The sequence below is a fragment of the Barbatula barbatula genome (genome assembly GCF_947034865.1).
Source record: "Barbatula barbatula genome assembly, chromosome: 20".
Taxonomy (NCBI): Eukaryota; Metazoa; Chordata; class Actinopteri; order Cypriniformes; family Nemacheilidae; genus Barbatula; species Barbatula barbatula.
In genome coordinates, this window is record NC_136783.1 from 9,011,394 (window position 1) to 9,026,096 (window position 14,703).

Consider the following 14,703-nt stretch of genomic DNA (forward strand, 5'->3'; position numbering starts at 1 on the left):
GCCATGTTACAGCAACCAATGATTTGCTAATCCTTCCTTACATTAAGATTTGAAGGAGAATAAAATGATGGAGATGCGGGCAACTAGAGATGGCAAAAGTGCTTCAAGAAAATCTGAAATTTATAGTCTCAACAGGAAGATAAAAGTCACAGAGCTCCATAAGCAGAATCGCTAACTATGAGGACATGTACCAGAGATTACATTTATTGATCCTTCTAAATGTAACAATCTTCCTTTTAAGTTATTCAAAGACTATTATTATATTATTTCACTGCTAATATAAAAGAAACACTCAAGACAAAGTCTCTTTTAAATTAAGTAATACCTCTTAGAAACAGGCAGAACTTCATAGACCATATTATAACTTGATAGTTAAATTTCATCAAAGCTTTGTTTTTTTTTGCATATAAATAAATGCACAGACAGTTAAGTAAACGACTATTTATTGAAGGTAAAATACATAGAAAAGTACAACTTGGAATGTCATGAAGAACGAGACTGCAACGGTGTAATCCTGATTTTAACCATTTTTATGTTGAACTTTATATTTGCATGCTCATGGTCCATGGCTGTAATCAAAATATACATGTTTTCACAGCTATAAAACCCATAACATTATGATACAAAAATAGTATTTACACCTTATCTGTTTGAATACAGGTAGAAACAGTTTTCAATCGAAGGCAGATGTTATATATCGAGGGTTTATATGTTGTGCATAAAAACTTTTTTACACATTTTTTAGGCATTTTAAAGTGACTTTTTCCAACAAGGCAAGTTTAAAGCACGTGTTTATCAGCCTTTAAACTTGTGATTGGTCCCATACGAAAGGGAAGTAGTGAAAGAGGTTTAAAAAAAATAAACTGTTTGAAATATAATAAAGCCATGGTGGCTGTTTTGTTTTATATTCGCTGTTCCAGAGCAGTGACCTATGCATCACAGCACCGTGTCCCTGGGCTTGACTGCTATGAATCTACCAGGACTGTAATCATTTTCAAAAGGCACTTTTTTGTATTTCCAAAACAAATGTTTTCTTTAAGGAGAATAAAGGTCCTTATTTACACAGGTCACTGAAGGCCATTGTGTCTGATGCGTTAAGACTTGTGTGATGTGCACAGTTCAGCAAGAGTGCCGATTATCAGATATCTCTGCTGACCGTCCCGATTCACCTGCACTGCTGTTTCCATCACGCAGGTGTTTTCTACAGAGAGATATCCAGAGCGTCAAAGCTACTCTTGAGCACTGAGAGGACATGTTTCTACAAGCCATTTGAGGAAATATGTGTCAGGCTGTCCCTTATGAAGGTAAACCGAGTAAAGGCTTTGGTTTCGAGCTGTAGCGTACACGCAGGTACATGAATACATACAAAACATGTAACTAGAAAAGCTTAAATAATCTGCTACATCACACATTAACATGAAGCCCGACACAACTAAACATTATTCAAAATACAGGACAAACAATAAACAGCGATTAATGATCCACTGACCACAGCCAACATGCAATGGCCCACAGTATAAAAAAAATACAAATCTAGATTTCACTATTAGATTCATAAACGGATGATTGCATAAATTGTTTGTAAACATTCTATTTCTAAAGATACAGTATAAACGCTAAAGCTAGAGGATATAGAGAATATAACTCTGGGATATAATGCTGAGTTCAAGGCCTGTACCATCGGCTTACTGAAATGATCCATCTCTCCAGAGAGCATGAGACTGATTGTAAACTACAGATTAGCAAAAATGATTTGCAAAGGTTTGAGGTTCTGGGGCAGTAAGGCACAAAGTGGTATGTTGTGGAATTAAAGGCCTGTCCATCAGCTCTGCATCTACATAAATCAATCATGTCTAGAGTTGAACTAGCCCTAAAACTGAATTGGGGAAATATGGAATGAAACAACTAAAATGACACAAAATAACGTTGATCAACTTAAGTCGAGGGACAAACAACTCCTTTAAAACCTTGATTAAAATATTTGATAAAAACATATGTAAATATTTAAAACCCACTAAAATGCCTCTTAAATAAAATACAATGGAATGATGAATATGAGCTTTGTAGTCAAGACTCGAGGTTTAAAGATAACGGGCAACTCCAGCCCCCTTTAACCCAGCATTCGTTTCAAATAGTGGATTTAGAAAAGGAAACCCTAAGATGGTGGTTTTCTCCAAGGTCGTGATTGTGTAACTGAATGAGAGACTCGATTGCTTCCTCCACTGAACCCATCTGAATCAAAGCCATCTTACGATCCTTCCTGAAGATAGATTGGTTATGACTCATCAGTACTTTGTCAGTGGTAAGGTTTTGGTACACTGAAGATATAAAAGGGGTCATATGGCGCAAATACGAGTCTTTGGTGTGATACAAGTTGCCCATGCTTTTATTAGACATCAATTTGCAAAAAACGCCTTGTGTAACCACACCCCACCAATCTACGTCAGTTCGTGGTATGATTTGACTAAGACTGCCCAAATGTAAACGCAAGTATGGTGGACGTACCTGTCAGTACAATTGCTTTTGAACCTGATGTTTAAAATATGGTAATTTATGTGGTATATTTCTATCACACGCTTGCAATACTCGACCAATCATTACGCACTGGTTAACCGGCCAATCATAGCACACCTCACTTTTCAGAGCGATAAGCTTTGTAAAAAATCTGCATGTTTCAGAGGCTGGGCAAAGAAGAGATACAAACATGCACGGTATGTTGAAAATACAGCGTTTTAACCTTAAATCGTGCATACAAATTGCATTACATCTAAAACAAATGATAATATTCGTTGTAGCCGTGTCACATGACCCCTTTAAAGTGATGGAATTAAAAAGGAACAGGAAGACTTACTGAAAAAACTTGAAATTCTTAACCAAGGCACCATTGCTAGCGAAGAGCATCTTGAGTTCATCTTCAACAACAGCGGGCCTGAAACGGATACATCAAAATAAAAGTTAACATTCAGGTTTTAAATATAAAAGTCGTATAAAACCAGTGAAATGTGTAGGAACATACGGTATGTTAGAAAGGTGCAGAGTGGATGATGGCGGAAAGATGTTGGAGTAGTTTTTGGAGCCTGGCTTCTTGAAGCGATGGAGAGGAGAGTTACTGTAGTCTTTGGTGAGACCCTGATCCTCATGTCCCTCTCGTGGCATTTGGACAGTCGTGTGTTTGGAAAGCGTAACACGCAGGGGCCTGCCATATAACTTCTGCCCACTGAGATGACTCATTGCTAAAAAGAAACAATATGTTTATATTTGTAAATATATAATAAGGTCTGAAAATAAAGGTCAGGTTAAAAATGTTTACCAAGCTGAGCTTGTGTCCCATCAGACATCTGTACGAGAGCATTTTCCTTTTTGTTGAACATGATTTTCACTCTCATTACGTCGCCATACACACCTACAAACAAAGCAACGGTTAAGAATCGTGTCTCATACAGTCGGTCAGTATGTTATAATACACACCCTCATCAAACCAGGTTGAATGCTATAAAAACTTCAGTTCACAATCAAGATGCTCCATTACATCACACAATCACATGCTTTATCGTGGTACAAAAACTTTATAACAGAGACGTGTCTCACAGCATTATTATCTGGGGGGCTATAATGTAAAAAAGATGCAGGAACGTGTGTGAGAATTGTTTTAAAGATTTTAAAGAAGAAACTGCATTGCACAGAATAAAACCGAGTGGAGAAAACAGTTAAAGGGCAAATGCAGATCTTCAGTCTATATTCGATTTCGAGTTAAGTTCAGATTAACGTAGGCAGCCTGATTGAGGGAGATAAAAAGAACTGAAAGAAGGGGGATGAAAATATATTTTAACCAAAAAAAGGATGAACTTATAAATCAGCAGGAGTCTTGACTATTAACCAAGTATTATAAACAGCTTTTCACCAAAGACATGCAAAAAAAGTTTGAGTGTAAAGTTTTCCAAAGCATGCAACATTTAACAAGATGCCAATTTGTTTGGTGCATCATAAAAAGCTGCAGCCTCCCAATGCGTTCAGAGGAAACACTTCATTACGCCAACAGAAGGCTGCAGTTTTTCATGACGTGTCTCATCTCACCACACCAAATACTGCAGAAGACAAGCGAGGCACTCAAAGACCTCGCGGCCTTGTGAGCAAATAAAACCAACTTAAATGAACAAAACAAACGAGTGACCAAAAAAGATGCTAAAGGATGACATACCGAAGAGAATAAAGAGGCAATGGGGCGTAACTCTCTTTAAAGGACAGCAGAGGGGGGCAGCGGAGGAAGAAGAGACAGGTAAAGATCGGAGGCAGAGTGGAGGTTCAACATATCCGAGGCAGCGAGGCAGTTCCACGGGAAATGGCGAAAAACGATGGTTGGATCATGAAGATGGTTAATGGATTGGGAGCAGGAGAGAGGGGGTGGGAGAGGGGGGATTCAGGAGAGGTGTGTGTGTATGTGTGTACGTGTTTGTGTTGATGTTGGTGTGTGATCGTGTTGGATTGTGTACAAGTTCAATAGAGATCAGTTAAGAGAGACATATGGTGCGTGCAACCAATTGGCAAAGAGGAAGTTTTCAAAAACAAAAAAGAATGGGATGAGGGGAATGGGGAGGGAGAAACAAGAGAAAAAAGGAGGTAAAAAACAAGGTCAGTATACACAAAGAAATACAAAGTAAATATAGTGCTAAGTTCACTGTCAAAATAAGCTATTCTTTAGCAATTAGTTACAAATGTACTCATTCAAATGGGTTAACCTGTTTAACGCTACACATATGCAAATGCATTTTCCTATGGTCTGTTTAAAAGTTATGAAACTAGTCGAGTGATAATCAAGCTCAAATTTGAATCAAAACATAGATCAATATGTAAAACTCCTTTAAAATGGATATAAAACACATGCATATGAATGTCAATGCACACCCTGACTTGCAATAGTTGGCAGAGAAACCATTTAAAACATTCATAAAGAAAATAGATTCATAATGAATAAATATTTGATCGTTTATAATATATAAACTATTAATAAATAAAAACAATTATTTGAGCATTAGTTTAACATGGTACAGGCGGTTATACAGGGCACTTCAATACAACAGACCAACAGGAAAATACAACTATTCTTTTCACTATGGTATGATATTGACTGAGATGAGTGGAACATGAAGTCAAGCAGCAAAATATTCAAATAAGAGCAACACAAGAAATCAGAATGAAGCGCAACTGAATGGCATCTTTATATGTGAAACCTGAGGATGTTAGAGGAAGAAAATGACCAAAGAACTAAAGTACTTGAGAAGGGGTGAGAATACTGTGTCAATAAAGAGACCGAGCTTCTGTTAATGGAAACTCTGAAAACTGCATTTATTTATTAACCTCAATAACACTTCAAGACTTTCACAGAAATACTTTGCGTATTTAACTGTATTCATACAAATGGATTAATTCCCTTCAATTAAATATGTAACATCCTCGAAATTAAACTACAGCTGATGGACGGGATGCTAAGACCTCTCTCAAAATATAACAAATAAAATAAACCTTCATCAGGTGAAATGTGGGATCTACTAACCTCAGGGTTCAGGTTGCTGACCAGCATGACGCAGTGGCCGCCGGGGAATGTGTGGAAGCCCATTCTGCTCGCAGCTGCAGCGGCCGCCGCTGCTCCGGGCATGGCCAGTGAGGCCAGAGCCCCGTGAACCCCAGGCAGAGTCAACCCTGAAAGAAAGTCATTTTCCTTTTAAGAAATCAGACTTGTATGATCAAGAAGGTTTATAGATTTATGGACACGCAGTCTAACCTGTGGCCTGCTGGATGGCGAATGCAGGTGGGAAGACGTGAGCTCCTCCGTATGGTGAAGTGGAGATTATACCAGGAGCTGCAGTGATAAACAAGGCAGGCGAAATTAATCTTTGGCTTTTTGAGACAATGTGAGTCCTAAGAATTCGTATTCAAGGGAAGGGTTTATAAGAAAAGGAGATGCTGGGCAAAATTATATCTGTATCTACCAATAGCAGTCATAGCGTGATGTTCGAGAGCAGACTGGCTGTCTCCTGTGGGCAGATCTGGTCGTGTGTAGTCACGGCTCTTGTCGTTGTTGTATTTCACGTTCAAGCTGCTGAGCTTAGAGAAACTGATGCGCAGGGTACAGCAACCGTTGTAGATGTTCTGTCCATCCAAAGCCTGAGAGAAAAAAAGCAAAAGTAGTATCTTAATATAATGTCCACATTAGGTCAAATGCATTCAATGTGTATTTTGAAAGTATAGTTTGTTTATTAAGGTCACCAAAGCATTAAAAGCAAAACCTGTCATTACTTATATTGACATAAAGATGGCGCCACTCACCAGCTTGGTATGCTGTGCGGTCAGGCCATCTGCAAACTGCAGCAGAGCTTGAAACTGGTTGTTCTTTGTGAATGTGATCACCTTTAACACCGTGCCAAACTTGGAGAAGATCTGTAAAGGAAACCATTACAAAAACGTAAGTATCGGAACAATCTGAATGTGCCAAAGGTTCAGTTTAACAGAGAAAGACAACTGGAGGATGCTTATACCTGATGAAGGACATCCAGGGTCACGGGGTAGAAGAGGTTTTCAACTATGACTCTGAGTACAGGGCTGGGGCCAGCCATACCAGACGGGTCAACACTAGCTAGAGCCATGCCGCCTGTCTGAACGGCATTCACTGCCTGCAGTGCCGCCTGCGCCCTCTATAAACAAACAAAACGACAAACACGATAAGAATGATGAAAGGTTGATTATTTCAAAGAAAAAAAACACAAATACTTACTAATACTTCTAATTTTCCCTATATATACACACATATGTGTCCTCAAAAGTACTTTTTTGCGAACACAACATTATAAACAAAACTGCCGTATATGACTTTAGCAACGTTACATGTGTTTACTCAAACAGAGCGATGCAAAGCAAATTTAGCAATTCTGAGCGCTGATGGGCTGCAGCTGTGGAATTTGCTGCTTAAGGGCTTCTGAGGCATATAAACTGTTTATGGGCAGCGTGAAAAAGTTAGCCACAAAGAAAAAAGATGCAAACAAGACGTTCATTTTGTATCAACTATCAAACGCACAGCTGCACAAAATAAGTCATCATTAAAGCCTGCCTCTCTGTAAAAAACATTTACAAATCAATCTGAAAGATGTGTACTGGAAGACTTAAACAGTGTGTATGTGATGTTCTGGCAGTGGGTGGATGCTAACTAAACAAAGAGGGGAAATGGAAATGAAGGGTTGTTTTAAAGCACATACCACTTGATTTGGCGAGTTGTCTGTTTTGAGCTCTTTGTGGTTGGAATACTGCATGAAGATGGGATGGTTTCTGATGACTGGTGTGACTGAAGAGTAGTATGTAACCATCGTCTGAGCAGCCTCCTCGGAATTCATCTCCAAGAACGCCTGAGCAGAAAAACAGCAATGCATGCAGTTAAATTCTGCCTTAATCTCGGGATTAGAAAATTAGAGTATAGAGATGGGAAGGTACCTGATTCTTTCCCTTCAGCATGAGCAGATTGGTGACTTTGCCAAATGGAAGGCCGAGGGAGATGACCTCAGCTTCATTGATGTCATTGGGGAGCTTGCGGACATGTATGACTCTAGACGGAAGACTAGGACTTCTGATGTCCCCTTTGAACTTCTTGCTGTCGGTGCCGTTGGCTGTGAGCAAAGCAGACAATGTGATGGTTTGTAGAGACAAAACGGAGCGTATCTGAGAAGGTAACAATAAGCGAGACTCTACCTGCTGAGCTCATGATATAGGGCCCGCTGGAAACACAGGAAAATAACTCCTCAGATCCTCTCTGGAAATATAAGGAAAGCGTTAGATCAACACATGTAACAAATACTTATTTGGGACTTGCAGACTAACAGTGAAAATCAAAGTTAGCGAAAGAGAAATGAAGGTGATAGGGTACCATCCTATAGTTTGGTGTATTTGGTACAACGTAATGAATGTTAACCAAATAAAGACAAAACCAGCATTCTTGTGAAACGGCAAAGCCTTAAGGGTGGGTGAGGTCAGAGATCAGCCAGTTAAAACACCCCCCCCACCACCCGGAGCTGAATCTGGAGACACAAGACATCTCGCAGACTGGGGAGAGGGGCGTCTTTACATTTCTTGGCTGATTCATTTTTTTAATCTGTTGAAACACCAGTCAGTGAATCTCATTTAATCTGTCTGTTATACGAGTTCAGTCAATCCAAACAGCAGAATGTTGTTAGTGCAATAAATTGGACGCATGAGGACAAACTGCGAGACTTCAGTGCTCTATGACTCCAGCGATGGTAAAACCAGAGTATTCAGCCGAACGGAGCCCATGTAACCACACGGCCTACCCACCACATATTAACATTCCACAGCCAAATAACTCAATGAGAACCACATGTAAACCAGAGGGGGGCGGCTATGCAACAGGCATATGGTTTGGCATCTTAACACACCGAGCCAAGCTATTCCCTGAATAAACAACCATTTTGAGGATTACTCCAAAAAAAGCTCAACTTGATCTCAAAAAAAACTTCACGGAAACGTAACTTTCAGCTCTTCTCAATTGTTGGTTACACTAAAAAGCACTACAAGCTATTTCCAACAAGCTTAGTATGTTTATAGCACAATGTTTCCTTGTGCTCTATGAAAAGAATCCACACCATACATTTCCACAGAAATTAATTTGCATGCTATCGTGCATAAACAAATGAGTAACATGAAACAATGTAACCATCATACTCTGGACAAAAAAAAAATGCGTTTGTGTTATTCTACGTAAAGCTGTCAAATTCTGTGATGGGATCACAACAATGTATTGCAATAACACAACACATTTTTTGCTTGTTTTTAAGCATCCAAGTTATCTTCAATGTAAAACAACAACCTGTGACAGCATAACTTTTATTGAACTCGCGTTTCACTTAAAGCGTGCTGACGAATGTTACGCAACACTAGCTCGGCCCATTTACCTGAGTTAATGAAGCACAATGAATACAAATCTTCAATGTGTTAAAATGTGTTGGGTGTGGCATGATGGGATACTGCGTTAAACAGATTACAAATGTGTGAAGAGCAGGGAGGGAGGGCCGACAACAATTCACAACTAAAGAAACGGGGGCCGTTGCCAAGGCAGCTCTGATTGTAATGCGCTCACCATGGAGACCTTGTGCCTGCGCTGCAGGTAACTGAAACCCAACCCAGAGCTGAATACACAGAACCCATTATCTCAATACACCCAGGTGTCTCTTTCACCCACAATTACTGTGAAATCTCCAGCCGTTTACCACACTTACCATACAGGTTACAAGCAGAGGTCTAGACCTCAGTTTTACACCACGCCGTAATGAAACCACCGAACACGAAGTCTGCACAGGCTATATATTTACATCATGTCGCTGTGCACACAGACATTACAAACATGACGTGACAATGTGTTAACAGCATATTGTGTATTGCAAATGTGCAGTAATCAGTACCTGCGGCACACAAGCATTCAACCAATATTCTTGATAAGATACTGAGAGACAGAGCGACTGATAGCATCAAGCAAACCCCATGTCACCCCCCCATCCATCTTCCCTCTAGCCCTGCTGAACAAACACAAGAGCTACATGTGTGTGCCGAGTGATGGGGCAAACATATTTGCATTTGATGAAAGGCCTTCATTCATCTTGTCATATCAACAGCCAGAACCCATCTCTCAGGAATGTCTCTGTAATGGGTCTTGAGCTTGTCACCTGTATGTTGATCACAGACACGGCAATCTAAAGACAATCGAAATCCTCAGATCATCCCTTTAACAAATAAGGCCAATTTAATCCATTTACTTTCATAATAAATATCTAGATCAATGCATTTTTTGTCCAACCAAACCACAATGAATAAAATTAAGTGCTAACTTAAATTATTCCTGTCTAAATCAAGCAGCAACCTTCCGATCTGTCTTGTGAAGCCAACACGGAAGTGACTTCTAGCCGCTAGAGACTGGCTTTAAAAGAGGGCAGAATCTAATTGAACCCCATGTTAAAGGGATGATGAGAATGAAAGTAATGTCATCATTTACTCACCTTTGAGTTGTTCCAAATCTAATTTCTTTGTTCCAGACAGCTTTTGCCACCCATTGACTACCATAGTAGGAAAAAATACAATGGTTATACAATTGTTCCTACTATGGGAGTCAATGGAGGCGAGATCTGTCTTGCAAAAATCTTTCTCTGTGTACATCAGTACAAAGGAACCGATTTATAACAACTTGAAGGTGAGTAAATTATGACAGAATTAGCAATGCTCAACTTTACAGCAGAAATAAACCAGGTTGGGACAAAAAAGTGATTTTGGTCTATATAGCTAATTTTGGCAAATGTGAAGGGGTGAATTTTTTTATAACATCCTAATTCTTATATTATGACTTTCAATTATGCATAATTAAGCGTGTGGCCACTTGAGTGACAAGTGGTTTCAGCAACCAGGCACCTCGGCTCCAACCACGTCCAGCCTCTTTGCCCATTTTCGATTATCCGGGAGTGACGCGCTGCTAAGATTGCGATGGCCAGCTTCTTCCCCTTTAGGCCTCAAAAAAGCTCTTCAGAAACGTATGGGTGACATCACGGATCTATGGTCTGTAGATTCAGTTTCACTTAGGTCTCAAAAACACCTATTAAAAATGGTAATATTCTTAGTAACTCTAAATTGTACGTTTGCAGATTATCTCTGATAATTTGTACAACCAAAAATTCTGTAATATTTAATTTCCTTAATAGTAGTTAAACTGCTGAAAGTATAATCCAGCAATTCAGTTTTAGAAAACTAAAGAGTTTTACCCATTAAAACTATCTTTGTTGAAATTATGCATGTGCTTGAAAGCAGAAATCTCAAATAAAACCTTTTTAAAATCCAGACTTTGTTTTTACAGAAAAAGGCCCGAGCGCTCCAATAATCCAATGCTACATACGTTTCTGCATGACATGATACGTGTAAGTTGGTAACTTAAATGAGGCCCATGAATCAGCCTTTTGTTCCACATCCTGCGGGTCCCTCCTCACAACCCACATACCACAGGAAATAATCTTTAATGAGAAAGCGAGCATGATTGTTCATGTTGTGGCATTTTAAGGGCTGAGCCCAGCATGCAGTTGCAAACTGTTCTAACTTTGAGATTCACAACATGCACGTCAACAATCAAGAGAAATATACTACATAAAAATCTACTCGTATGTAATCCAAATGACCCTTTTTGACCATTAAAAATGCACGATGTTTCTTATACCACCCGTTCCGACAAAACCTTGACTTGCTCTGAAAATACTCAGCTCTTTGTTGCCAGGGTGAATCATATCTAAAATGGGTGATAGCAGAAGGTGTGATGAATGTAACAAAAGCCATGAGAAAATTCACAACACGGAGAGGCATTCAGCACACAGGAAAGGAAGATAAGGGGATAGATCCTATGTACCAAATGTTGTAAAGTGTATATAATGAGTTGTATGTGGTTGCGGTTTACGAGAAGATTCTTACCTTTGTACCAACTGTAATATCGTGAACGACGCTGTAAAACAAAACAAGAGAATGGAGAAATCAGAGCATGAAACAAAAAAAAAACCTACAGACAGAAACAGGAAAAGGAGAATAGAGAGAATAGCTTAGAGCCCAACCCACCATAGCCCATCTGACCTTGTTTGTATTGACTTGTTCAATACAGGTCTAATGAAACAAAAGTAAAATTGTCGAATAGATTTTTCTTGTGTTTTGATTCGCTATTCATCACCACTTGAATCTGAACCTAATCTGTTTTGAAACGGGCTTAGAGAGAAAATGAGATTCATTTATGTCATGTTGGTCGGATGTTTATTTCTAAGAAAGGAATAATCATAGAAAATATTATGACTAGACATAATCTAGTTCATTCCCACAGTGCTCCCCTAGACCAAGAAATATGAGCGGTATTTTGGGTCAGTCAATGATTGAACATTAACCCCCACATCCTGTTTCACATGAACTCACAGTAATGCCACAATCTCTTATCTGACTCGGGTCTTTAAACGGCCTTAAATATAAACTCAGCGCAGCATGCAGGCTTTAATGTTTAAAACAATGAGTAGCAAAAGAAGTTCTGATGCATTCCTTCAGGGAGGATAAAACAGCAGGGAGTGCTCGGGCGAGGGGGCCCTAGGGTCGGCAGACCTGAGGTGTGGTTAAAAAGCTTTAGTTTCTGTGTATCACATTACATAGTCAATGTCCACGGTGTCTTTCTGGTTCATACAGATCTATGGGTAAGCAACAGTTCACCCAAAAATGTAAATTCCGTCACCATTTAATCACCCTTAAGTTGTTCGAAGCCTGTATAAATGTCTTGGTTTTGCTCAGAGGAAGATATTTGAAAGAATGTCAGTAGCCAAACAGATCTCTTACCCCATTCACTGCCATAGTAGAGAAAATAAATACTACACGAGTCAATGGGGGATGAAATCAGTTTAGTTACTGGCATTGTCCAAAATATCTTTGTGTGTACAGTAGAACAAAGAAATGTGTCCGAGGGTAAGTCAATAATGACAGAATTTTCATTTTTGGGTGAACCTTAAAGCTGACTGGACACTCTTTACAACCTTACGTTTACCATGTTACTATTGTAACCGTTTGCAATAAAACTCTGGTAAATGCTCTCATCTGGCCGAAACTGGTTACCAGGGTGATTTTATTCTATACGTTTTTCAACACAATAGTTTTTCTCCGAACCAGACATCCGAGAAGAAATGCAATCTATGTGCGGGTCAGAAAGTAAAGCGAAGACTTTGGAAAAGAAATGCAGCCATTATTGAACTTTTTAAGCACGTCTGAGCTGTAAAACTTCAGGTGAACTTACTCTAATTCTGCGTAACTCGATCCCATAGGAAACAATTCAGTCTCTAGGCGGCTGCACAGGGAAAAAGGTGTCAATGCCATCACATATTCATCTTACTAACGTTATATCTCCCAGTAATACCAATAACGTTAAGTTTGGACGCGTTCAATGTTGCGTATCTATAAGTTTCAAAGAGCGTTGCGTCGTACTTTCCTTTCTATCCGTTACACTTTATTGCACGTGTGACGCGAAATACATTTCGAGAAAAATCTCGGCAGTTTGGGGCGGAAAATTGAATCACAGACAATTGTCTTGTTTAAGCTAAATCGCGGATACCGGCGTATTCGTTACACTACAAACAAACATGCGTGAAAATACACAAAAACTCAAATCGTGGTTAAGAAAACAACAAGCATCACATAAACATGATGCACGAGAGAACTACGGATTTATTCATCGCAACTGGTGCCCGCGCGGACCAATCAAACAAAAAACACAAATAACTGATAAACCTAAGTTAGTTCGTGCAACCGTAAAGGATGTCTATCACTCAAAGACTCGACTTTATTTCCATTCATAATAATGCGACATCACTCACCCGTCCATTGCACACCGAGGAACCGCAGCTCTGATCCGCAACTTTGTTGCTTGGCTGAGTTTTCTTAACGCGCTACAAAATGGCGGGGAGCGATGAGCGGCGCCGCAGCGATTAGCTCGCTGATTGGTCAACTTCTGAAAACAATGGGAGTCTGAAACGCGAGGTGGACTTTGATTGGATAAGAAGAGTTGAAAGCGAAGGGCGGTTACAGCGGAGGGAGTGTAGCGTGTGTCCCGCCGCATCCGAGTATTGTTGTGTTTGGAAAAACGGAAGTGAAGTCGGGGGTCGGGATTTTGAATATGTGCAATTAATGGTTTATTTGTCTGTCGATAAGTTTATGAGAGTTAAGGACCCACTCATTTGAAACTAATGTGGAAGAATATGGTCCACTCTTGCATTTTTTAACGTAACACTCTGCAATGGATTGTTGGCTGTGTAAACAACAGTATAATGTAAAATAATCACACAAGCTTATAAATATTTCAGGCAGAAAGCCCAGACGTCCATTGTGTCTGATTGTAATATGTAAAAACACGTTGGTGCAATGTATGTCGGTTTATGTACATGAATGAGGATTGCATCGTAGATTACAGGCCTGAAGACGGCCTAAACGATAAGGATGATGTTTATAAAGAGCACTTACTGACAAAAACACTGTTTCTTTAGCACTGCAGACGCAGTCTTCTCCTCTAGCGTTGAATTGCTGTCCTTATATTTAAGCCACGCTGGCATCAAAGGCTCAATGATCTCCTTGATGTTGGAGAGTTATTGGTGTGAGACGGAATCTCTCGTGGCCACCTGGCTGAGAAGAGTCTTTACTGTCATTTCACTCTGTTCATAGACCGACTAGTCAAGTACAGATTATTTGGGGTTTGGTTAAACAGCGCATAGGCCTTTCCACACATCAATAAATCCACACGCAATAAGGTTTATCATCTTAAAATATGTTGTTCAGACAGACTAAAGGGCACAAAGAAGAATCAGGTGTCATCATTAATAATTACCTGTTGTTACACTCAGGAAATTACTTTTTTCTTGTGCCACGGGAGACACACCTGCCGGGCTAAATAATAGATAGGGGCCGCAACAGAAACTGAGACTCATTGTCTCCAAGGTAGCCAGCTAAACGCATCACCTGATCTGACCAGGTAAATAATAGACCCGCCTGAGCAGAAACCAAACAATCAGTCAGGCTTTTACTGAGGAGATTATACAGCTGTCAGTGGGAGAGACTTAACCCAAACAAAACGCTGGAATAGTTTTTCCAAAATGTGACCATATTTAA

General features: G+C 39.7%; 1 protein-coding gene across 2 annotated transcripts; it reads right to left on the reverse strand.

Moving 5' to 3' along the window:
* Positions 1-427: 427 nt before the first annotated feature.
* ptbp1b (polypyrimidine tract binding protein 1b) lies at positions 428-13,692 on the reverse strand. 2 transcript variants are annotated; one of them, XM_079482874.1, is made up of 16 exons: positions 13,419-13,692; positions 12,842-12,892; positions 11,497-11,527; positions 7,735-7,795; positions 7,480-7,652; positions 7,248-7,394; positions 6,534-6,689; positions 6,325-6,435; positions 5,988-6,162; positions 5,780-5,857; positions 5,552-5,697; positions 4,199-4,232; positions 3,311-3,403; positions 3,017-3,233; positions 2,852-2,929; positions 428-2,260 (listed from the first exon to the last, which is right to left on the reverse strand). In XM_079482874.1, the coding sequence occupies exons 1-16, from the start codon at positions 13,658-13,660 to the stop codon at positions 2,128-2,130; spliced, it is 1,926 nt and encodes a 641-aa protein (XP_079339000.1). In that variant the 5' UTR covers positions 13,661-13,692; the 3' UTR covers positions 428-2,127. The 2 variants fall into 2 exon arrangements, with proteins under 2 accessions (XP_079339000.1, XP_079339001.1); XM_079482875.1 differs by lacking the exon at positions 12,842-12,892 and having other exon boundaries at positions 13,419-13,686.
* Positions 13,693-14,703: the final 1,011 nt, after the last annotated feature.